This window comes from Lepidochelys kempii, chromosome 8, assembly GCF_965140265.1.
Source record: "Lepidochelys kempii isolate rLepKem1 chromosome 8, rLepKem1.hap2, whole genome shotgun sequence".
In the NCBI taxonomy this organism is placed as follows: Eukaryota; Metazoa; Chordata; order Testudines; family Cheloniidae; genus Lepidochelys; species Lepidochelys kempii.
In genome coordinates this window covers 19031159-19056222 of record NC_133263.1, presented here as the reverse complement: position 1 = coordinate 19056222, position 25064 = coordinate 19031159, and the positions used below count along the sequence as shown (strand labels likewise).

General features: G+C 40.8%; 1 protein-coding gene across 6 annotated transcripts in view; it reads left to right on the top strand.

Annotated features, from left to right (window-relative positions):
• JAKMIP2 (janus kinase and microtubule interacting protein 2) overlaps positions 1-24735 on the top strand; it is a 115002-nt gene extending 90267 nt beyond the window's left edge. For all 6 annotated transcript variants that reach the window (XM_073355758.1, XM_073355762.1, XM_073355759.1 and 3 more), the window contains 15 exons: positions 266-322; positions 2107-2226; positions 3873-4001; positions 4835-4918; positions 6065-6127; positions 6898-6996; positions 9318-9416; positions 10035-10088; positions 11247-11312; positions 12122-12190; positions 13312-13389; positions 14607-14810; positions 15773-15838; positions 17550-17622; positions 23762-24735. In XM_073355758.1, coding sequence (XP_073211859.1) covers positions 266-322; positions 2107-2226; positions 3873-4001; positions 4835-4918; positions 6065-6127; positions 6898-6996; positions 9318-9416; positions 10035-10088; positions 11247-11312; positions 12122-12190; positions 13312-13389; positions 14607-14810; positions 15773-15838; positions 17550-17600 — 1239 coding nt within the window. In that variant the 3' untranslated portion in view covers positions 17601-17622; positions 23762-24735. The remainder of the gene's footprint in view (positions 1-265; positions 323-2106; positions 2227-3872; positions 4002-4834; positions 4919-6064; positions 6128-6897; positions 6997-9317; positions 9417-10034; positions 10089-11246; positions 11313-12121; positions 12191-13311; positions 13390-14606; positions 14811-15772; positions 15839-17549; positions 17623-23761) is intronic.
• Positions 24736-25064: the final 329 nt, after the last annotated feature.

Here is a 25064-nt window from a genome sequence, read left to right as displayed (position 1 = left end):
TATACTTCAAATCTCATGGCCCCATCCCACTCCCCATGATGACCAGGCCCTGTACAAATTATTTAACAGAAATGACAGCTACACGACATGAGTAAATGGCTGGAGCTTCTTTTCAGATGTCATAACTTCTGGTCACCCTTTCAACCTTAAATAGCAGTGTTCTGCACAAAGAACTAGATCCTCAGCTTGTGTAAATAAGACTAACTCCATTAAAGTCAATGGAACTATGAAATATTGGATCATATTTCTTAACTGTATTTTCCAGGATAGGGAAAAGCTGATTCGTCGCAGGAAGCATAAAAGAAGTTCAAAGCCAATTAAGGTAAGAGGAAAACTACTCTGTCTTACTGTAACAATGCCAGTGGGCTTTTCAGGAAAACAATCCGTGAAAACCTGAGGAAACAGATGATGTTTGGTTGCAGTAAGCTCCCTTAGCAATGGGGTTCAAAGGAATCTGAATTTCTTTGGAAAAGCTTTTCAATCCTATTTTTCCTTTAAAATAATAACATAATTATTTACCATCTGCTTTTCTGTAGATACCAATTTCAGGTCCTGTTGGGATCATATTTTTGTCCTGAAAGACTCTTCAATCTGTCTGCTGCTGTTGGTTAATACTAATACTAATCCAATCCTGAAATCCTTATTCACGCAAAACTTCCATTGACTTTAATATTCTCGTAAACTGAAATCCCTGGCCCAGATCCTACGCAGCACTCAGCTCAGAAGAGAAGAAGGGTGCAGAGGTCTTAAGTCATTTGTGGTGCTCTGATCCTCAATCTAGTCCAGTCCCTGCAATAATTTAGAGCAACCCGAGGGATGAGATAATTTATGCCAGCTGCCAGTGCTTCCATCAGCTGGATTTAGGGAACCCCCAGCCATGTCTCCTGTGCCTTAGAAACTGCTAGGTTAGCTCTGTGCCACCAGAGGACTCTCAAATGGCCAGATTCACCAGGTTAGGGCAACTTTTCTCTGCCAGAGTCATGCAAGTCTGTCCTGTCATTCAGCAGAATCAGGCCCAATAAGTCCTATGGTAAATTGAGGTACTGTCACATAATTTCATTAAGGATTTTAAGGTTGCACACAACAGGCAGAACTGAGGCTAAGGAATGAGCCCAACATGTCCCTGTTTAACTTTATTTCTAAATAAGCAACCAGAAATTGTACTGCTCAGTAGGGTATAGCAGTGCTCTTCATTTCTAAAAAAAGTACACATACACAAGGATTTCTCAGCATCTTCAGTTCATCCCTTCTGCATGACTCAAACAGTGGGGATTTATTAGAGGGCTGTAATCTGACAGCATTAGAAGAGAAAAATACTGTAGTGCAACAGTGCATCTTAAATTCTTATTGATCCATCTGTCTGCATAAGTATTCTACTGTGTGCCAAGCATTAAATGCTGAAATCAGTATCCTGAAATCCAAACCTGCTGGTTAAGCAGTTCTACCATCATAGAATGTGACTCACATTTTTTCTGTGATGTGTTTAATTCAGTCTAGGTGGCAGGATATTCAACCTTAACCAAAACACATAGTTTGAACAGCATTCTCGCTGAGGTAGCAATTACCACACCAGTTTTACTTTCATGTAAATCCACTGACTTACTCAAGATAGACAGTGATAGGAGAATCAGGTTCATCATCTCAGTTCTGCACAACAGGACATCTCTGGTATTGTGGCATTGTTCTTTAAGACAGGACTAAAAGATGGTTGCTCTGAACAGCTTTATGTAGTAACAACATATGATTCTATTCCCTTCAGATGGGGGTGGAGGCTTCTCTCTTGGGATATTGATACTCTCTGACGCTACATTGTCTGATAGTTTTAGACTACAGGCCAGATACATAACTGATGAGAATGAATTAGCACAACGGACCTCAATTGAGGGGACCTCAATTCACCAGCTGATTATAGGGACCTATGTGTGGTTCCCTTCAGAGGGATCTGGTGTATGGAAATGCAATCTATGGCTCTTTTGTGATTCTCTTGTGGTTCTTTTAAAGTGCCTACTAAAGTGTTTTTGGAACTGGCTAACACTGCCCCATATATAACCCCATGCTGTTTGCCTCCAAAAGGGGTTCAGAAACCACATGTTCTTCCTGTTTTAGAGACATATAGTGGATACTGTTTTTGGCTACGATGATGACTCCTTGGACTCTGAAACCTCATCCATGGCCTCATTCAGAACAGACAGAACACCAGCAACCCCAGACGATGACCTGGATGAGGTAAGAATTGGCTGCCTCGCTATAATTGGAGCTAGATTTTGAAGAGAAATTAGTTCCCAAAACAAGCAGCCAGGGCCTCAAACATTGGGTGTACAATGGGTGCTGAGCTCTTCTGTCAATTTGGCCTCAGTTTTAGACATGGAGATCTTGAAAATCTAGCCCTGAGCTTTTTGGAAATCTATCCCCTAGAACCTGCAATAAGAATCACTAAATATGCAAATTATCTGTATTGTTAAGCTTAGGTTTCATTTCTTTCCTATTACTTTGCTGAAAAGTACTTGTAGTTGGTACTAGTCTGGCCAAACAGTTCATCAGTCACATCCGCCAGGCAGAAAACTGAGCCCTGAATCAGTCCCTCTGGGTAGTTCTGCAAGCCTTGCTTTTCCCAGTTCACCTTGAATGTCCATGGCTCAATACTCCCCCATCAGTTTTTCGGAGTCCACAATTCTCTCCAGGCCCTGAAAGTTCCTTAACTGAGCATTGTACTTCCATTAGTAATGAACCACAGACACACTCACGTACTGACACCATGAGCCTCATCAGGGACAGAACACAGGGGCCTTCAGCACCAAAAGCAAAGAATGTACCACCTAAGCGAAAGTAGAGTTCGTTTGCCTGCCCGGTAGTGGAAGACAGGGGAAAATCCACTAGAGGAAGCCATGATCCCATGCACAAGCAAGCCCATGCACCACAACATGAATGATGCAGTCATTCCAGAAGGCACCAACAATGGGGCAGTGATTAGTACTTCTTGGGAAAAGATACCCAGGTAGAAAAACTTCCTGTCTGCTCACAGTCCTTCAAGCATTGTGCGGCAGGGTGGATGTTGGAGACAAAAACATTTTTTTGAATCTGTAGGTCTCATTGCTGATGCAAAAGGTAATGACAGGCCTTGAGCCAGAGTCTACTCTCACTTACGTCTGTGTCAATCTGGAATACTTCCACGGAAGTTAGTGAGCCATATTTACTACCCAGATCCCTCTGGCACGCGCAAGTCAAACTTGGTGCAGGAGGGTAGTAATATAATTTGCCCACACTTCCTGCTCTGCCAGGATGTACAGCCAGAAAGTAGGAGGGGCTAGCTGGGAAGGAGGCAGGGCCAGAACACCCAACGGATGTGCTGATTCAGCTGAATAAGCCCCAGCCTTATTCTAACACTATGCTCCAGGACACAAGGCAATGGCAGTCCCCCTCCAGGAGTGAATCTCTTCTCAGATTTAGATGCCCTTTCAGCGCATAGAGTGACAAATTGTATTTTCCTGTGCCTCAACGGGAGAGTCAAACCTTCTTAGTGATGTGGAGTTACTCTGGATTAACACCAGTGTCACTGAGAAACATGGTAGAAATCTACAAAACCTTGTGATCCAAGCAGCCCTGGTCTGTTTTCCTGACAACTTGCTAAAACTGATATAAAAGTAACTCCAGACCCAGATTAAAAATCCATAAACATTTTCGAAATTCCACACCTTTACCACCACTACAACACGCTCATTACAAATCTGTTTTGACTCAAGCACTTTGGTTGATAATACATGGTAAAGTTGGAAACCTACGTTGGCCACAATAAGACACATTTTAGGCACTTCTCTCCTTTGCAATGCTCCTGTGTCTGCTGCTTGTACAGCACATTCTTTCTGTTCATACAGAGTTTAGCAGCAGAAGAATCAGAGCTGCGATTTCGGCAGCTAACAAAGGAATACCAGGCCCTGCAGAGGGCATATGCATTACTGCAGGAACAGACTGGAGGCATCATAGATGCTGAAAGAGAAGCCAAGGTCAGTCTTTGTCTGGAGGGGCGGGTGCGTGTTCAGCTGCAACTAGAAACTAGTGCATACAAACCTCCCAAAGAGAACATCAAAGTGGCATCTAAGACACGGTTGCTAAATGACAGTTTCACTCATTTTGCAGAGCATATTTAAAGGGGCAACATTATTAAAGATGGACACAATGGATGGACCCATAATATACTATTTACCTGCTGAGCCAGGAAAAATGGGTGATTCTGTAATTGGTACAGACAATTCCCCATTTTGTGCATCAGGGTGCACGTTTTTGCAGGCACAAAGGACACCTGTAGGTTTTTGTGGGTTCAAACATTTCATCTTCTTTTGAACATGCGTTTGAAAGTCTTTAACAGGTGGATGTAGTTATTCTGTAAAAGGTGCTAATTATCCAGTTTATATTAAATCTTCCAAGACTAAAAGATTTCCCATCTGTAGTGTGGGGATAATTTCTTTCTCCCACCTTTTTCCTATCTTGTCTATTTAGAATGTAATCTCTTCAGAGCAGGGACTGCTTCTTGCTGTGGTTTTGTACATTATCTAGCACAACAATCTAGCCCTGATCTTGGTTGGTACTACTGCAATACAATGAACAGCAATTATAAGTTTTGGGGCCTGATTCTCCACTGCCTCGGCCCTTGTGTCATGATTTATGCCAGTGTAAACCAAGTGTAAAATGGGCATAAAATGCAAACAAGTCAGACTCGTAGTGTTTTACATTCACTTTGTAGGAGGCCAGACTGCTGTGCTCAGTTTCCTATGCATTGAAAATCCAAAAAACTGTATTTCTGCTTGTTCCTATTTAATGATGTAACTGACTTTAACAGGCACAGGAGCAGCTCCAAGCAGAAGTCCAGAGGTATAAAGCAAAAATAGAAGATCTGGAAACAACTTTGGCACAAAAAGGACAGGTAGATGCTTCGTAGTGGGTATTTTCTTTGTTGTTTTGGACTGTAGCTAATCTCTGCTTCTGCTCACATAGGCATGAATGCAGGCCATCAGAGGTCCTGGGTATAGTATCTTGTTTGCTTCACAAGTTTTGCAGGACAGTAGCACAACAAGCAGTTACTACTGTGGAGTACTGATGCTGCCAGGGCTGGGTTTAGACTTGTTAGTGCACAGGTGAGGATTAGATTACAGTTGTCCTTCAAGAGACCCTGGAGAATTTTTAGTAATGGTAGCCGCTAGCAAAATAAGTGCTTTGTGATCGCACTCCAGCTCAGAGAAAAGATATCAAAGAACACACATCACATCCTTTCTTGTCATGTTGAGAGGCAGAGACATTATTAACAATACTTCGCATTTCTATAACAAATTTTGGGTCTGATTTTATGCTGGTATCTCCATCAAAGTCAATGGAATTGCTCCAGATTTATATTGATGTAACGGAGATCGGATTCTGGCCCTTGACTTTCAGATCTTTACAAAGCCTAATTACAGCTTATTTAAAGTTCTTTATAAATACATATTAATTAAACCTCAAAATCCCAAAGTAGCTAGGGGAGAGGGGGAATCACTTCACCCACCACTAAAATGCAGACTTCTGGGTAGAATTTCACATCTGTTTAACACCACACAGGATCACTGCAGAACAACTGAGGACAGGAAATTAACATTGACAATATTTGAAACTTCAGTGGGAATTTAGGTTGGTAGAAGGCTGGGTGGGACAATGAGATTAACATCTGTACTCTTACAAAATGTGCCATAGGAACCATGAGTGCTCATGATCCCATTGTACATCCCAATACTTGTTACAGCATGTCTGTGACACCATCGTGGGGCATTGTTTCTATACTGGCTCAAAGGGAAGGAGCACCACATTCTAATGAAAAGACTTAATGGGTTCAGAAGCTTTGCTACTCATTTATAGATTAATATATTGTTATGAACATACAGCTACTATAGATTCTACCTCTGTTAGATAGAAAAAAGCCTATCACGGTAATATCCAACACTGCACATTTGTTAATCATGTTCAATTTCATGTGGACTCCCAGGCTAAGCACTGAAATAGTTACCCGATTATTATATAACAGTGTTACTTTACCAAACAGGATTCCCACTGGGTAGAAGATAAACAGCTTTTCATTAAGAGGAACCAGGAGCTTTTGGAAAAGGTAAGTTTTAAGGCCTCAGGTATTAGAGGTTTTTAGGGGGTACAATATGCATACACATTGTGGATGGAGAATTTGGTGCTTATGAATGTATTGAATGGTATGGACAGGCTCTGCTATTCTATTCCTAGGTTTAGTCACACAGGTCTTCATATATAGGCCATGTCTGACAGGCACAGTCCCTACGGCAACATCACTACTGCAAGGCTGGGACAGGGACTGCCAATCATGTTACATTATGCTAAGTCTTTACTGTTGCTATCTAAGGCTGGAGATTTTGATTCTGTGCTTAAAGTGACAAAACAGTGCTTCTAGAAATAAAAAGCATCCCCTCCTTTTAGCATCAGTACTCTTTACTACGGGATATATATCGGGTACATTTGTCCAAAATGTCTACGTGACTTAGGAACCTATGTGATTGCCTTTCAATGGCACATAGGTTCCTAAATCACTTAAGTGTTTTTGAAAATGTTACTTATAATCTTTTAAACTGAGATTTTCAAAAGTGGCGAGGTACATAATTCCTTTGAAACTTCCAGCCATTGCCTTCAATGAGCTTTATAGAGTTTGTTTTCAAAGTTCATCTGTAAAATAAAGTTTGATCAAGTAAAACAGCAACTTTGGAAACATCTTCCTGTTTGGGGTTTTGCACCGTTTGAACCCTCTTTATTCTTTGAGCTGCCAGTTCCTATCTTTGCGTTTTGGTTTGTTTTTGGAACAATCAGTGGTTTTGAAATGGCAGCACAAACCATTAATTCAAATATTTCTACTAGATAGAAAAACTTGAGGCAGACAACAGCCGATTGCAACAGGAGCTGCAGGATGCCAGGGACCAGAATGAACTGCTGGAGTTCCGGAATCTAGAGCTTGAAGTAAGAAACTGCAGTTTCTCATTCTCGGATGAACTGTTTGAGAGGCAGCAGTGTCTGACTATCGTTAGAGCAGGGGACTGAGAGTCAGGAGACATAGGTTCTAGTCAGAGGTGACATATGGCAGGGGCATGCAGAGTCACATCCTCCCCCCACCCCACACAGATTTGCTGCTTGGCTTGTACTGAGCATGCTCACATGGACTGAGCGTGCTTAATAATATCTGCTAAAGCCAGTGCCCTCACTCTGACACCCCCCACCCCAATTGGAGGTATGGTTCTAGACTTATCTCTACTTCTGATTCACTGTGTAACTTCAGGCTTGTCACTTGACTTCTCTGTGTCTCAGTATCCCAATCTGTAAAATGAGGATAAGGAGATCCCCAGATAAAAGACATTATACAAATGCAAATTATTGTCATTAGTGTTTCATAGATAGTAGTGTCAAAACCAGGACAGTGCCTGTGATCAATAGAATCATAGAATATCAGGGTTGGAAGGGACCCCTGAAGGTCATCTAGTCCAGCCCCCTGAAATGTCTTGTTCTGTGCTGGTACAATGCCTAGCACAATGGGGTCCTGGTCCTTACCTGGCACTACTGCAATACAAATAATAACTAATACAACAACAACAGAGTCTGCAGGCAGAAAGTACCCAGACTAGCCAATCAAGTCCATGCTCTGCCATTTTAGAGGCACTATACCCCCCACTCAGGCCATCTCCACTTGCTGATCATCTCTTATTATGACTTTAACAAGAATCACCCAAGTTTATACACTTACTGAAGGGGATACTCTGACCATGGATAAGCCATGGAAGTTCAGGTTCAGTGTCACTCGTGGGAAGATGAGGAGGGTGACTCTGAGCCTATTCTGCCCTTTCTATTAGTGTGCCTGGATCTGGGTTTAGTTGTATTTACTCTGCTTTTGGAGTCCAAGAAAAATAATCCTGCCTTGCTTTGATTTTCCAGCCCCATCCCTGTTTTATTCTTCTGCTGTGGTTTTCAAGTAACATTTAGGGCTTCATTTGCTTACAAATCAGAGCTTATAGGTATCTCAATCCTTTCCTAACTCCCACAAAGAAGAGTTGTGACAGATCCTTTCTGATAAATCTTACAGACAGCCTCAGCTGTCAGCTGTGTTTCTGTTTGATATAAAACTAAATTGACAAATGGCTCAATTAAATGTCCCATAAACTAAAATACGTTTGCAAGTTAAATTTGGGGCCCACTCCACTCCCTCCTATGTATGATTGAAAGACTCATAGAAACCAGATAAGACATCTATATAAAATCTTTTTCCTCTTGGCCTGAGTCCCATAGAGCTGGACAAGTATTGCAAAATATGTTCAGTGAATAGTCATACAAATTATTAAATGGATCAATTTGTTGTGTTCATGCTTACTTTGAAATTACTTTCCACAAACATTATAGGGAATGAGTTTGCAGGGAGGAATATTTGCAGGAACAGCAAATTTTAACAAAGTAATGGAGTTTTAATGTGAGTATTCTCACCAGAAACCTGATTCTAGGGCTATGTCTACACAACAGCTGGGAGGGTTCTTCCCAACATGGGAAGACAGACATGCACTGGCTCTACTCAAACTCACTCACTAAAAATAGCAATACAGCCACTGCAGAATCGGGGTGACTCAGGCCAGTCACCTGAGTACGTACCCAAGAGGTTCAGTGTGTTTGTACTTGGGCAGCTCACCCCAGCTGCTGTCTGGGCTACCGGGAGAACACTGCTGGTTTTAACACGCTAGCTTGAGCAGAGCTAGCGCATGTCTGTTTAGCCATGCTGGGAAGCGCCCTTCCAGCTGCAGTGTAAACATACCCTAAGAGTTCCACTCATCTAATCAGGGGATAGCAACATAGCCTGGGATCACATGTCCAACCAAATTAATCAGCACCACTTGAATTTTGAATATTTTCAGAACCTATAGACCAAGAATTATTCACCACCATTATTTGGCAAATAATTTTGGATTACAAATAAATCTAATGAGATAATGAGCTGCTCCCAGGCAATTTGAAATCAGACAAAAGAGACAAAATCCATCAAATACATTATTTGCTGCCAAATATTTGCCTGGGACTGGAATCCCATACCACTTAGCACACTGCATTTTTTTCAGCCTTAGCTAAATTATAATGCAATTATTTTTTACTTTTTTATAAAAAGTAAAAAGCATTGACAATGTAAAGCATTGACACACTGCAAGGCATGATAAACCAGACAGTGAATGTGTTATCTGATCACTCGATGCTCTACATAGCTTATTCATTCTAACACATTCTCCTGTGCATTTCCAATATGTTTAAAGGAAAGAGAAAGACGGTCCCCACCTTTTAATCTCCAAATCCACCCATTCTCAGATGGTGTAAGCGCTCTGCAGATCTACTGTATGAAGGAAGGTGTCAAGGTATGTTAACATTACTATAGGCAGAGCTTTCAGCTCCACCTTTAACTAAGGTTGCCCAGCATTTCCCATTATGAGACCCTGTTTTCTGTTGTTTATTACTTTGCCAAACTTTAACCATGTGGCCTGAGTATTAAGTAAGAGCTTGTCTACACAGACACATCCAGGAAAATTAATTAAAGATGTGACTTTGAAGTGGGTTAGTTAAACCACATTAAATCCCTCTGTGGATGCTATTATTCAGAATTAAAGTGTCCTTTAATTTAGTATGGTTTATCTTAATTCACTTAATTCTGAATGAGGGTGTTCACACAGGGGTTTTAACTAATCCACCTCAAAGTCACACTTTTCATCAATTTGGATTAGTTTTCCTGGATGTCCCCATGTAGACACACCCTAAGAGTTCAAGATGGCTCAGGGGGAATAGGATCCAGACCCATATTGGTAATCACTGGTTCAGAGTCAGCTGAAATCAGCAGTGTCTGAAAATCATTACTATCTCATGGCTGACTATTTGCTATTACAAAATGTTTTGTTGATCTTGGTCCTGTTCCCAGGGGCCAGATACCACCACCATGATTAAACATGCATCTGACACCTTTACGTTATTCTGTGTTGTAGGATGTCAGCATTCCAGACCTCATAAAGCAGTTAGACATCTTGGGTGACAACGGGGTAAGTCAGAGTCCTGGATAGCTTTCCTGGTAGGCTGTAAAAGAAGAAAAGTATGACAGTATATTTACCGTAAGATTATGTGTTAAAGAGTCAGGTTATAAGGATCATTCTAATAAAGGGTCTTGTTAGTTAATTTCCAGAAGTTAAGGATTTGGGGGAGCTGGGGCATCTGGGTATTGGTAATTGGATATTGAGCCTTTAATCTCTGAGTCACCAAACTGAATATAGTTCCAGTCTAACTGTTATTGGTATTTGATAGTCATTTGGTAGCCTGTGTGAATTGAATTGGTGGTCTGAGCTGACCACATCTCAATTAGCCTTATGGTACCCCTACTGACAACTTCAGGAGACAGACCTGGAATTAAATGGGCAGGAATATACATTATCCCATGGACCCTGAGCCTGCCAGAACATGGAGGAGGGTGTTTTCAAAGGGCTTTGTAAAGGAGGGTCACAGTGCTGCTGCCTGTTTAGTCCCTGCCATATGGATAAACAGACGTCAATTCCCAGGACTGTCAAACTAGCCCCTTTTGACAGCACTAAATTCACTTTAAGAAACTGTATAGGAAATTCAAATGAAAGCAATATCAGTACCTACTCAGCTGTGGACCTCACTCATGCTGGTGTAAATCAGAAGTAAATCCACTAATTCCAACGAAGTTACACCAGTGTAAATTAACCAATGTAACTGAGGGGAGAATCAGCCCATCCTGTTTATAAGGAGTCTAGTTTTATTCTGCATTTCACATCACATATCTTTGGATTGGAATGTCCAGTCAGTCTGCACAGGTTAGCATTATGCAGAAAGGTAAGAGTCGTCACCTTTCCCAAGGTAGGATAGAATTTTCAAAGGGTCCTTAGGGAGCTAGACACCCAGCTCCTATTGAATTTACATGGGATTTGGACACCTCACTTGGTCAGGTTCCTTTGAAGAGCCTAGCTATAAATAACCAATAGTCTGTATACTCTGTATTTATTGACACCTGTTAATGTGTTTGTTTGTTTGTTTGTGTAATGCTCTGTGCAATACACGACAGAGTTCCATGCAAACTGTGGAAAGTGAGAACAGAATGTGGATTTTCTTCTAACAATATAAATATGCTTTTAGAAAACTGCTATCCCTTCCTTAGCTTGGTTTTCTTCTTTTTCACTTTACAGAATTTAAGAAATGAAGAGCAAGTGGCTATAATTCAAGCTAGCACTGTGTTATCCTTGGCAGAAAAGGTACAATTTCTGTGGTGCTTGTCTCTCAAGTGTATGCACTATTTAAGGCCTATTCTACAGTAAAAAAGGCTTACTGGAATACTTTTGCTGGCATAGCTTATACTGTTTCCCCAAAGCCAATAAGCTGCCCAACAAATGCACTTTATTGCGGGTATAATTGCATCCACACTAGAAAAGGTGCCTGTATAGAACTGGTATAAAAGAATCACACCCTCACTGACATTACCATACCTGAAGAAGTTTCTAGTCTATCTCTATCCTAAGCTATGAATTTAGATCTGTAACAAATGCAGCTTCCACACTAAATGTAAGTAGTGACTGTAAACTTTATAGAGGAAAGTTATGCAAAGCCATCAACCATATATGGTCAAACTAGCAATGGACTGGAAGGCTGGGATTCTCTAAGCCACCTAAGGAATATAGACACACAATTCCCATTGAAGTAAATAGGAACTGTGTGTCAAAACCTCCTACTTGGTTCTGAAAAATCTCATCTGAAATATTTCTGTTTAAACTGATTTGTTTTTGCAGCTCAGATAAAAGGGGTGACAAAGGAGAGAGTGGCATAATTCGAGCATAGCCAGCTCTATGCCACTCAGGGGTTCCCCCTATGCCTATGGAATTTCCAAGTAGCTGTCAAAGCCATCTGTAAAGCTATTTTGTGCCACACCCTTAGTAAGGGGCTCTGGCCTTCTGGTTACTGAAGTCAGGCAAAATAGAGGGGAAGCATTTTGGCGGGGTCCTGTTTGTCACTGGGCACTTTAGTTGCAAGTGCTGTGGGTTACAGCTCTGTGTTTTGCACCCTCTAGTGGATCCAGCAGATTGAAGGTGCTGAAGCAGCTCTACACCAGAAGATGATGGAACTGGAAAGTGACATGGTAGGCAAACATTTTTGATATGTATCTATAACAAACCACTGAATATTTCAAAATATTTGATGTCTCAGAGAGTCAGAAAAAATAATCTTTTAGCAAATAAAATGAATTATATCTTCTTGATCACCGGTGAATCCATAACATTGTTATTAGTTTTCTTTGCATTTAATAATTGTGAGAGCGTGAAGTGGGATTTTTCATGATTAAATGCTATCAATGTTCATCTCTGATCCTGTCTTTTTTTCACCTTTACATGGTGCTAATTGGATATTATTATGGATATAGGGCCCAGAGTTTGCTGGGTGCTTTTCAGGCAGGCAAATAGTCATGATTCTTGCCTCACAGCGTTTACAGACAAATACATGGCATGTATCAACTGGCACTGAGAAATTTAAGTAGAAAAAAAACCCTGAATTGTAACACTATGTTGTTTAAACACACTTTAAATCAAGGGTTATTAATTGTTTTTTGCAAAGGTCCAAATTTCTTGGTCAAGGTATAGACAAGGTCCAGACTCTAGAGAAAATAATACATAATAAATAATAATAATAATAATAATAAGTAAATAAAAAGATTTTGAGGTATGTTCAAAAGCATCTGGTGACCCAGATTTGGCCCACGGTTTGCCTCTTGACTACTCCTGCTTTAAATCCTTAATATTTTAAAGGCAAGGAGTTCATAGCTGAATTGTGCTTAGTATAACTACAGCAAGGTCAGGATTTGGCTTCTCTCTTAGTCTCCTTAACTGGAGGAAGTAATATACCTAAAAGATGAACAAGTTTACATGGACTGTAAAGTAATCATAATGGTTCAAATTGTGCTCTTAGTAACACTGGTCTATTTCTGAGCAATTCCACAGAAGACAACAAAGTCATTCTGGAGTTACTCCAATATAGACCAGAGCACATTTCTACTCTATTACCTTACCAAAGCAAACATAATTGTTTTTCCTTCAGACTTTGCTAGATAGTAATCTGATATTAACAACCATGCAAAGTCTCCATTACTGACAGATCTCATAAATTCTTGCTCCCATCAGACATCTGTGGTTGATCAAATAATACTTTCCATGGCATGTCAACTAACAAATTCATTTTTTCTGTCAAAATTATTGTTCATTGTAGGAGCAGTTTTGCAAAATAAAAGGTTATTTGGAGGAAGAATTAGACTACAGGAAGCAAGCTCTTGACCAGGCATACATGGTATGTACAAGGAAAATGCTACAGCACACGCCATAACACGACACAGATTCTGGGGGCAGAGAGGGTTTTGCACATCCTTCCTAACTTTTTCATATCTGCCTTTCTCCATGCTGCTAAACCACCACCTTGCAGTCTGCACAGCCTCAACATGGTACTTGACCTCTTCACATCATGAGAAGCCGGATACTCTAAAGTAGAAACTCTTCCTAGTTAACAGTAGATGTCCTTCATTAGAGTTACCTTGCCCAGTTGGAGTCTTGCAGACAACCAGAACTAGACATGTGCAGGAATATTTAAATATCTCCTTTAGTGAAAGTCAGAGTGCAGGGGTGGCCAAACTGCGGCTCGCGAGCCACATGCAGCTCTTTTACAGTTAAAATGTGGTTCGCGTAGCCCCCTACGTCCCCATTCTCCATCTACCAGACTGGGCGGGAGCTCGGGATCGCTGCCTTGCAGTGGGATGGTGGGGTAGGGGAAGGGGGGTCTCAGGGCTTCAGCAGGAGCAGGGCTGAAGCCCTGAGCCCTGGCAGGTGCACCTAGGTCTTGGACTTCTGACGATTGTCATATGCAGCTTGGAAGGTCAATAAGTTTAGCCACCCCTGTCATAGTGAGAAGATAGTATACCAAATTGCAACCGATTTTATTGGAAAATACCAGCCCAGCAAAATCTGTTGTATACAGGGTTTATACCTGCTGAGTGCAGCTTTGAAGTGTTTCATGTATAAGAGGAAAGGATAAAGTGATGAGCTACCCAACCCTGCATTAATGAACATGTTCATGTATTAGCAAGACTAAGACTCAAGAGAGAAATCTGTATCCTGGCTGTATGCTGATCTTTCACCCTTATTCCTTTTTAACAGAGATGGTCAAAACAATTCAAAATGTAAATGTCAATGAAATTTTGCTCAGTATTTTGATTTGTGATTTTAGACAAAACTGGTGAAAATGCTCATGAAAATTCCATCCCAGTTTTGACCAGCACCATAGCGGTTTGAAACATTTCACAATTATGGATTTCAATGAAAACATTCAATGGACATTTTTTGCCAAAACATGGAAACATTTTTGACCAGCTCTGCTTTTTAATCTTGCACACACGTATACCTAGGAAGCTTCTTGTATGTATGTAGACGCCTGAATCTATGACCAGAAAAAATCCCAGCTACATTTAGTACAATGTCCCATCTCTAACCAACTTTTGGTGTTCCATCAACTAGAGAATCCAGGAGCTTGAAGCTACCTTGTACAATGCTTTGCAGCAAGAAACGGTGATAAAGTTTGGGGAACTGCTAAGTGAAAAGCAACAGGAGGAGCTGAGGACAGCTGTAGAAAAGTTAAGACGGCAGATGCTGAGGAAAAGCAGAGAATACGACTGCCAGATTCTTCAAGAGAGGATGGAGCTGCTACAGCAGGCACATCAGGTAGTGCACAAGGACCAAGATCTTAGAACAAATACATCCATATTGTTTTGCTGTGTAAGAATTCAGATTATGGTCTAATGTTTCTCCCTAGTTTATGAGAGATCCTGGTTCAGTTGGCCTGTTTTTCACTGCTGAGGTGTCTAGGGCATATAAATACCTGCGCTATGCATGCAAATGCAGGTTTCACTATCTTCTTTATGGAGGCTGTGGGAATATTTTGCCTCTTAAAGTTCAAAACCTAACAACTCTCTCTTCCGATTTACTGTTTCATGAATCTAGCCTCATAGCACAAATCTCAAACATAAGTTATTGGGCTCAGTGCAGGAGTGACTGGATGAAATTCTCTGTTATGAAGGTCAGACTGATGATCTAATGGCCCCTTCTGGCCTTAAAATCAAAAGTGATTTTAAAGAGTATCCTACGATAAGTAACAGTATCAGTGTCAGCTATGAACAGTGCACAGATAAGACCGACTTGCATAAATGCTGGAACTAGGGGTCACACTCCCTGGTTGAAGTGGTTTCCATTATATACGGGGGTTACAGTTTGGTTCAATGGTTCTCAGTCCCCCCACAATAAAAATTGTTCCAGCACTTTGATGACATTCTTCAAATAGGTGATGAATGGGATTTTCTTTCTAATCTCATCTGTTCCTCCGCTCCCAAAGTGGGCAGTTGCTAATTAATCTCTCTGGGACATAATCATTGCATTTAACGCCTTTCATTTTCAGAGATCAGTGTGCACTGATGTGGGCATGGCAAATCAAGGGGTGGCAGAGGAGGAATAGTGGTGACAAAGGATTTTATGCCAATGCAGAACTGGCTGGATTTCTTAGTTGTTCATTTCCAGGATCTTTAAAATTTGCCCCAGCTGGGTGATTTGTTCAGCTGAGCAAAACAGTTAACATTTTCTCGTCTGTGCATTCAGAGTCTGGAGTTGGTTTGTTTGCTTTTTATTTCTAGAGGATCCGAGATTTAGAAGATAAAACTGATGTCCAGAAGAGACAGATCAAGGACCTAGAGGAAAAGGTTGGTTGTTTTACAGATTTTAAAAGAATCAGATCAGCTTTATTGGGTCTGAGACAATTATTTTAGACTAAAAATCATAAAAGTATTTGCTGACCTAACTGAACTATGTTAGTGTCTCTCTTTCCACTTCATTTTCTTTCCATTTTATGTCTTTCATTATATCTAGACAATCTCAGATCTGTTTTTCCCCTTCCTGCAAACTCTCTATTCCCTTTAGGAAACAATATTTTTCTATAAAATTATAAACATCTTATTTAAAATATGATTATGTAGCAAATTATGTTGAGGCAAATGCTGAGGTCCTTACTCAGTCATTACCCAAGACTCTTTATATGCAGGCAAAACTCCCGTTGAAACCAAGGTGAGTTTTGCCAACATTAAGAATTGAATGAAACTGAGTTAAGATTTCCAGATTGTGCCCCTCAGTCATACAAGTTTAGGGCCAGATTCTGATACCATTACCCATGTTGAAACCAGTGGGGACTAGAGTAAGATACAACACAATGTGACTAAGGGTACCAGAATCCTGCCCCATTACTGAACTGTGACATCAAAAGAAACTGAAGATTTTTTGCTTATTGACTTTGTTTATACATTCCTGAAGTGAAATGCAATGGGCCTAATCACAGGTTCACTGCAGTCAAAGCAACTGAGACCCAAAATGCAGTAGGCAGCCAACTAATTCAAAAGTTGCTAAACGGCTAGAAGATAATCCCACCTCCTGTGCCTGATGATTAAATAAAGTCTTTTGTGGATCTGAATGCTCATTTTTGCCTTCACAACTTCCTTTAAACTATGTCTAAAGGAACATGACCAATTTACTTAACAAGCAAAACAAAGCATAATAAAGAAAAAATCTCAGGGGCATTGAAACTGTGACAGTAGCCAGTTCTTCACCAAAAAACATCTAGTCTAACAGTAATCCGATTAATAATGGAATAAACATATATTTTAACCCCTTAGCTACACACATTCTTCTTTTTCCACTTTGCTGCCAAAGTTTCAGTGATGTTCAATAGAAATCAAGGGCATGTGCAAGAGTATATAATACATTTACAAGCAGAAAATGGATCAAAAATTGGGAGTGTATTACGTTGTAACCTTTTATTTAAAAAACAAAACAAAATTTGTGACATGGTTCAGTGGAGAACTGTGATGGAAGACATTGGATGGCCACATTTTCAAACCACAAAAATTCTCCTCCCACTAGAAGAGCAAGGATCATGATGGAAGAGATCCAAGAGTCAGTTATTAATAGTTCAGTATGAGGGACATGTCTGATTAAGGTCAGTGTTACATCATGTATCCATGATCTTTGCATGTTTACTAGTATGGATAGTGGGCACCATTTTAGAAACCAGATGCCAGATGCTCAGTTGGTATAAATCAGCACCAGTTTGTGACTTCAGCGACTCTACATTGATTTACACCAGCAGAAGATCTGGCCCAGTGTTACCATGTGGTGTTGGATGCATTCATTTTGATGATGAGTTAAAAAAAAATGATACAGTCTAGTTTTTTCACACCAGGAAGAGGGGTTGGTATTTGCAGACACAACTGGAAAACATGTTTTCTGTATGCGTAATTATTTCAGGTCTCATGCTAAACTGAGTTTATCATTGTCATATGAATTGCAAAGAGAACTAGCTCTGACCCGTAAGACAGTACAGCAAGATTTTTTTTTTACATAATCTTCTTTTTTCTTCTGCAGTTTCTGTTTCTATTCTTGTTCTTCTCTCTTGCCTTTATTCTTTGGCCTTGATGTCAATGTGCCTCTTGGAAAGGTAAGGCCGCTTCACAAATTTCCATGAAACTAGTGTTTGTCCCATAGATTCTTATGAAATGAAGGCCACATCCTCAGTTGGTATAAGTTGATCTGGTTACACTGACTTCAGTGGTGTTATGTCAGTTTACACTAGCTGAGGGTCTGCCTTGAGTTTTTAAACTTAACGGTCTCCAGATCACAGAAGGAAGGATGGCAGTCTTGTGCTTAAGGTACAAGACTATCAACCAGCTATCATGTTTGGTTGCTCTCCATGTCTTTGTTGCCTCCAGACTGGATTACTGCAATGCACTGTTCAGGACACCACCTGAAGAAATTCAAAGTGGGGCTGCACAGGGAACATATTTCACCAGTTCCCCATTTCGCACTGCCTTACATAGTTCATTTCAGGTGCAATTCAAGATAAGATAACTTATAAGCCCTTTATGCCTTGAATCCTGTGTGTCTGAGAAAAGCCTCTCTCAACCTCTGTGTAGCTGAGAGAAGCCTCACGCTCAGCCCTAGCAGCTGAGATCAACTGAGAAGCTCAAGAGAATAGTCCTGTTCCTGCAATTCCTTGCTCATGTGAGGAGTGCTAACTCACACAAGGAGCCACATTGACTGGGATTCCCTTTCCACTGACCAGGCAGAACCCAAATTGGGTGATCTTCAGGGCACATCCCAATCCACAGTATGTTTTTTGATAGGTCTATACCCCTGGCTCTTCCAAACAGTTCCAAATAGACTGTCCCATTTTGGAGTTACCAACATTTTAAATATATTTCCTGGCTCTAGCAAACAGTTTTTTAGGGGATTGCATTGTGGTATCCCAGCCACTGACTAGAAGTTCCTGACACAGGACTTCTGAAAGATGACCCAGCACAGCAGCTGGGACACGTTTTGAGGTTATTCACAGTCAAGCTGGAAGGGCATGTCGAGTGGGGTCCCTCAGGGATCAGTTCTGGGTCCGGTTGTGTTCAATATCTTCATCAATGACTTAGATAATAGTATAGAGAGTACACTTATAAAGTTTGCAGACAATACCAAGCTGGGAGGGGTTGCAAGTGCTTTGGAGGATAGGATTAAAATTCAAAATGATCTGGATAAACTGGAGAAATGGTCTAAAGTAAACAGGATGAAATTCAATAAGGACAAATACAAAGTACTCCACTAAGAAGGAACACTCAGTTGCACACATGCAAAACGGGAAAATGACTCCCTAGGAAGGAGTGCTGTGGAAAGGGATCCGGGAATCATTGTGAATCATAAGCTAAATATGAGTCAACAGTGTAACACTATTGCAAAAAAAAGCAAATATTCTGGGATGCATTAGCAAGAGTGATGTAAGCAAGACAGGAGAAGTAATTCTTCTGCTCTACTCTGCGCTAATTAGGCCTCAACTGGAGTATTATGTCCAGTTCTGGGCACCACATTTCAGAAAAGATGTGGACAAATTGGAGAAAGTCCAGGGATGAGCAACAAAAATTATTAAAAGGTCTAGAAAACATGACCTATGAGGGAAGATTGAAAAAATTGGGTTTGTTTAGTCTGGAGAAGAAAAGACTAAGGGAACATGATAACAGTTTTCAAGTACATACAAGGTTGTTACAAAGAAGATGGAGAAAAATTATTCTTGTTAACCTCTGAGGATAGGGCAAGAAGCAATGGGCTTAAATTGCAGCAAAGGTGGTTTAGGTTGAACATTAGGAAAAACTTCCTAACTGTCAGGGTAGTTAAGCACTGGAATAAATTGCCCAGGGAGGTTGTGGAGTCTCTGTCACTGGAGATTTTTAAGAGCAAGTTAGACCCTGGGGGTACACAGCGGTCTTCTAGGGGATACATCAGCTCAGCTAGATATTTGCCTAGTTTTACAACAGGCTACATAAAAAGCACTAGCGAAGTCAGTACAAACTAAAATTTCATACTGACAATGGCTCGTTTATACTGCTCTGTATACTAACTATACACTGAAATGTAAGTACAATATTTATATTCAATTGATTTATTTTATAATTATATGGTAAAAATTAGACAGTAATCATTTTTTTCAGTAGTAGTGTGCAGTGACACTTTTGTATTTTTATGTTTGAGTTTGTAAGCAAGTAGTTTTTAAGTGAGGTGAAACTTGGCTGTACACATGATAAATCAGACTCCTGAAAGGGGTATAGTAGTCTGGAAAGGTTGAGAGCCACTGGTCTAGATAATACTTAGTCCTGCCTTAAGTGCAGGCAACTGGACTAGATGACCTCTCTAGGTCCCTTCCAATCCTACGATTCCTTTTGTCCTCAGAACTTGCACCTGCATTTTCTGCTCCTCTGGGCACAATTCACTTCAGCTATGGATACAAATCTCAGTATTTGCACCTCCAGATACACCATTCATAGAATATCACAGTTGGAAGGGACTTCAGGAGGTCATCTAGTCCAACCCCCTGCTCAAAGCAGGACTAATCCCCAATTTTTGTCCTAGAGCCCTAAATGGCCCCCTCAAGGATTGAACTCACAACCCTTGGTTTAGCAGGCCAATGCTCAAACCACTGAGCTATCCCTCCCCCCATTGTGGGATTAAAGCAGGAGTTAGAGACACTAGCACTCTAATTTTACCAATGCAAATTGCACCCAGGAGAAAGAAAACTTGGTATTCGTTTTTGCAAATGTACCACATAAAGTCTACTTCAGGGGCTCAGTTCAGGTAACTGTGTTTATAAATGTGTCCCTGAGAGTACATAGCTATGATCAACTTTTTCTCCCTTTCTATTCTGTACACAATATGCCTTGACACTGTAGAGACTTGCAGTGTGGTGCACCTAATTGCATTTTGCACCAGTATTAGCCCTGATCAGGAAATGTACTTTGTGTCAGCAACATTTTCAATAAAAATCAAAAAGTTTTCATTTGCACTGAAATTTTTGTTCAAAAGTTTTCAGGTTTTTGAAGAAAAAAAATCCAAAAATGTTAAGCCAAAATGTTTCATTTTTTCAACAAAACCCCCCAAATGTCATCAAAATGGCTGACAGAAATTTCAACATTGACCCCAAAAAAGCCATTTTTTCATTGAAAAAACATGAAGAGCTGGTTGAAAATTTTCATTTCAATTAGCACAGGAAAATTCCAGGTCCCAGCTTAGACTGGTTCATGAATATTTGATGAGAATTTATGCATATTATTAGAGTGCCAGAGAGGAAGGAAAGGGGGATTTTCAGGTACAGAAATAAGACGGAAAAGCCACAGAATTAGAGTTTCAGAGAAGGGCTTTTCGGGAGCCATAGGTGTAAGCCAGCATCTTTAGAAATACACATTCCCTAAATTAGAAAACTGCCTACAGTTTCTAAATGAGATTCCTGACTCCTTATTGTCTGAGAGCCTGTGGAAATATTTTAAACATGCCCTTTAACACTGAGTGGCTGCCTGCCAGAAGAAACTCTTCAGGGAGAATTTGTATGCCTGGGTTACATGGTGACTTTCAAATTACAGTCTCCTAATTATTTCCAAAACATACTGAAAGTCAGTCCGAATTCCTGCTCCCAGACGTGCCACCTCCTCCCTCTGCTTTAGAGCAGGAGATGAAAGCACAGTCACATGGGAAGAAAAAATCAGAAGCAAAGCTGAGTATATTGTAACCACCATATTCGGTAATTGCCAGAGTGACCTATTTGGAGAGCTTGTCCATCCAGGTAATGTCTGGCTAGAGAAAGCTGATGAGGGTGCTTCAGGTTGGAGCTCCTCATTAACAGACCAGTAAAGACCATGCAGAAGATTATCATTTCTGTTCATTTGCACACAGTCGTCCTTTAACCTTTAAGTGACCCATCTCAGATTTCTAGGACATAATGGAATGTCTGCTAGACTCAGGCTTGAATTCTCAGCTGTACTGAACTCACAGAGCCAGGGGACAGTCAAGGGTGACTCTAAACCATTTTTATGCTTCCCCCAATCTAATGGATTGGCTGGAATTATAGTAGGCACCCAGTGTAAATCAGAGCAGCGTTAAGGCCAATCTAATTTATAGTGGCTGGAACAATTACCTAGGAACCATTCCACTGGATCAGGATCCACCCACCTCTATCCCAACACATCTCTTCCCATACCCTTTAACTGATTTTACAACAAGGCCAAATTCAGCTCTTATTTACACTGGTGTAAATCAACAGTAACTTTATTGAGATAATCAGAGTTACTCGATGTATAACACCAGTGTAACTACAGCAGAATTTTGCCCAGTGGAGTTACTCCTGATTTACAAGGCTGCGATATGAGAATCAGGCTTACATTTCCCTGCCTTAGGGAACCATAAAAGTCTAGGTAGTCATTCAGGCCCAGATGCTCAAAGGTACGTGCTAGATTGTCTAATATGATTAGATATCTATGCTCACGTCTTCCTTCTGTTGCTCCTCTCTGTGCCTGAGTGTAGTTACAGGAGCTATGTCTAGCTGGCAGAATCTGGCATTTCTAAGCTATCCTGTCAGATAGCTGAAGTTCCATCCAAAGAAGAGACTCGTTCATTTGTTGTTTTTCATGCAGAAAATTAGGATCTCAGACCCATGCCCTGCCTGCCTGCCTTCCTATGAGCAAGGAGGGGGATTTAGATCAGCGGGAAGGCGGGCAAAGTGAATTTTACAGCTAAATCTGTGTAGAGAACAGAAAATCTGCCATGACAATGGAAAAATTACAAAAGTACACAGGGATATAAATGCAGAACATAATGAAAAGGCATCTTCCAATTCTGTCTAAATCCCACGGGTGCAATTTGCACCAACTCATCTACCTCCCCCACCCTGATGTGCTCATTCCTTACTGCAAGCAGGGGAGGTAGCACATGAACATTTTGGGAGAGGTATAGGTAGCCTTGAAAGAGGCATTGCCAAACAACTCTGCATTAGCATCGGATGGTAGCATCTCTATAGTTCAGTCTAGCATACTATTTAACAGCTGGTTTTCAAAGTGCTCTAACATCCACGTGCACACCCAGATTGCCTTGAAATTTGTATTGCCTCATCGGGGCTTGGGGTAGGGTTAGTGGTGCAAATTTGGGGTCATTTGAGTAAGGAGTCCCAAAGTAGTGTCCTAAAAAAAAGTCATATGACATCAACATTCTATGGTTCTTATAATTTGGTGGGGGAAGCACAGGAAGCAAATGGATCAGTGTCTTTGCCAATTGCCATAGTACTCCTGGATGCCAGTTTTCTTAGATGCTGTAATTTTTAGACTTTAAATAGATCCATTTGTAAATCTTCCTTGAAGTGTAGCTGGAGACCCATTTTATGTTCAAAAAGAGTACTTTTTCCATACCTCTCTTTACAGTTTATCCTCTCCTCTTCCCTTAAGCAGCTGGGGGCATACAGCGCTGAAATTTCAGATGACGATTCATGGCCTCCTAGGGTCAGTACAGCTATCACAGCTGTTGCTTTCAGGAACGATGGAGACAGGGTTACAAAGGAAGTAAATAAAGTGCTTGAATGGGTGAAAAACTGTAGAATCCATTTGTGCAAAACTCTCAGGAGTCTGTTGATATGAGATTCCCCTAGTTGAGAGGGTTTGGGAGGAAAAGATGTGTATGTGCAAGGACATTCGGTTTGCCTGGATTTTGCACCCTGTGAATTTGTTTCAGAATTTAAATAGACCTGAAACCCCAAAGCAAAACTCAGAAGAAAAATGCCAAGTTTTTCCTGGTTTAAGCAAAGCCCATAATCCTTCCCCATCAGTAATAAGCAGGGTGGATGGACTCAAAACTCAGCCCCAAACTTGGTCCTGGTTCATCCAAAACACAGTCCAAGTTCACTTCAAAGTTTCATGAACAAAGGGCTTGGGGCTTGTCCTTTAACCAAGACAGTTCCATCTGCTTTCATTTCTCTCTCCTTGTAGAAGTTTTAGACAGCTCTGGTAGAGTGGCCTGGCTTAAGCCCTACTCCACTGAAATCAATTGCAACATTCCCATTGACTTCTAGGGTGTAGAATTTGGGTTCTAAATCCTTGGCCTGTGGTAGCAGAGGGATATAGCTTGCTGTGTTGAGGAATACCATGTGTTAGATTCCTGACTAAATCCTTTCCAGCAATGGAAAATCTCCAAAACCCTGTGCGTGGGTGGGAGGGAGGGAGTGATGGACAGATAGATGCAATCTCTCCATTTAGCTAATACAGATGTTTTTCTTTTCTATTTTGTAGAGTGCCAGACTACACAGATAAGTCCTTAGAAAGGCAAATGCTTCCAAACCTATGAAGAAGAGAACATTGTTTACACCGATTTAAAAATACAACCTGTAGCCAAGACTACAACCACCATGTATTTTAAAGCCATTATTCAAGATTTGTTACTTGACAGTTCCTGTCTAAAGCTACAATATATGCTGCATTTAATGAAGTTCTATATGTCAAACTAAGAAAAAAGAGAGGGGGGAGAAACAAACTGTGAACATATTAAAAAAATTTTAAACAGAATCAGCAGATGAAGTACAAATGGGCATTGGGCATGGAACCAAAGTTACAACAGAACAATCTATCCCTGCTGTGCAGGGGGATATTAAATGTAACAATGACACCCCATGGAAAATAAATCAATATTAAAGGGACAGAGCAGGAGAAATGCTTTTGAAAACTGTGAGGGGATACTGACAATAAAATATTCAATTTGAATCATCCGGCTTCCTTACAACAGGGACTCTCTTTCTCTTTTTGGTTTAAACTCAGGAACAGTGACAGCTGCAATGTGAACAAAAAGAAAAACATACTCTGTTTTGTTTCATGATGGGCGGAACTGGGCGTCATGTCGTGCGTGGTGGGGATGTTAACATACCATCAGCAAGCAGGGCAGACGAAGGGAAGAATGTGGGTGATGGACCTGATGAGGATTTCTGACAATGCTGTAGCCTTATCTTTCTTATTGATCGCTCCATAAAGAACAGCACGTACATTGTTAGATACTTTTCATACATTTTAAAGACTGACACACTGAAGAAACGACCACACTTGATTTCACAATTACTCCCAACGTGTCTAGGATCACTGGAATGGGGCTGAAGAAAGAAATAATGTGTCGGGGGGAGGGGGAGAGGGAAGAATGCCTATGTTATCTGATCCCATAGAACACTGATTTCCAAGCTTGTCTAAAATTGTATGCTAATGAACGTGTGAAACAGTTACGAATATTTCGGTTTTGTTTGTCAAAGTGATTTTGTCAGCGGGCTTCCTGACAAATGGTGCATGAACCAAAAATAGGTAATAGTTGGGCAAAAGCATCTTTACTAGGCACAGGACAAATGTATCACTTGTCATTTGTCACAATTAAGGACCGGTAGAAGTAGTTTGCCTTTCAATGCAACACTTATCTCCCTGTTACAATGCACAGGACCTGATCTTACTACCCTTAGGGAATGTCTACACTGCACGCTCTTTACAGCGGTGTGCAGTGAACATACATGACCGCATGCGCCCCGGTGCAGGGTCAATAGCAGTGTAAGTGAGGCATTGC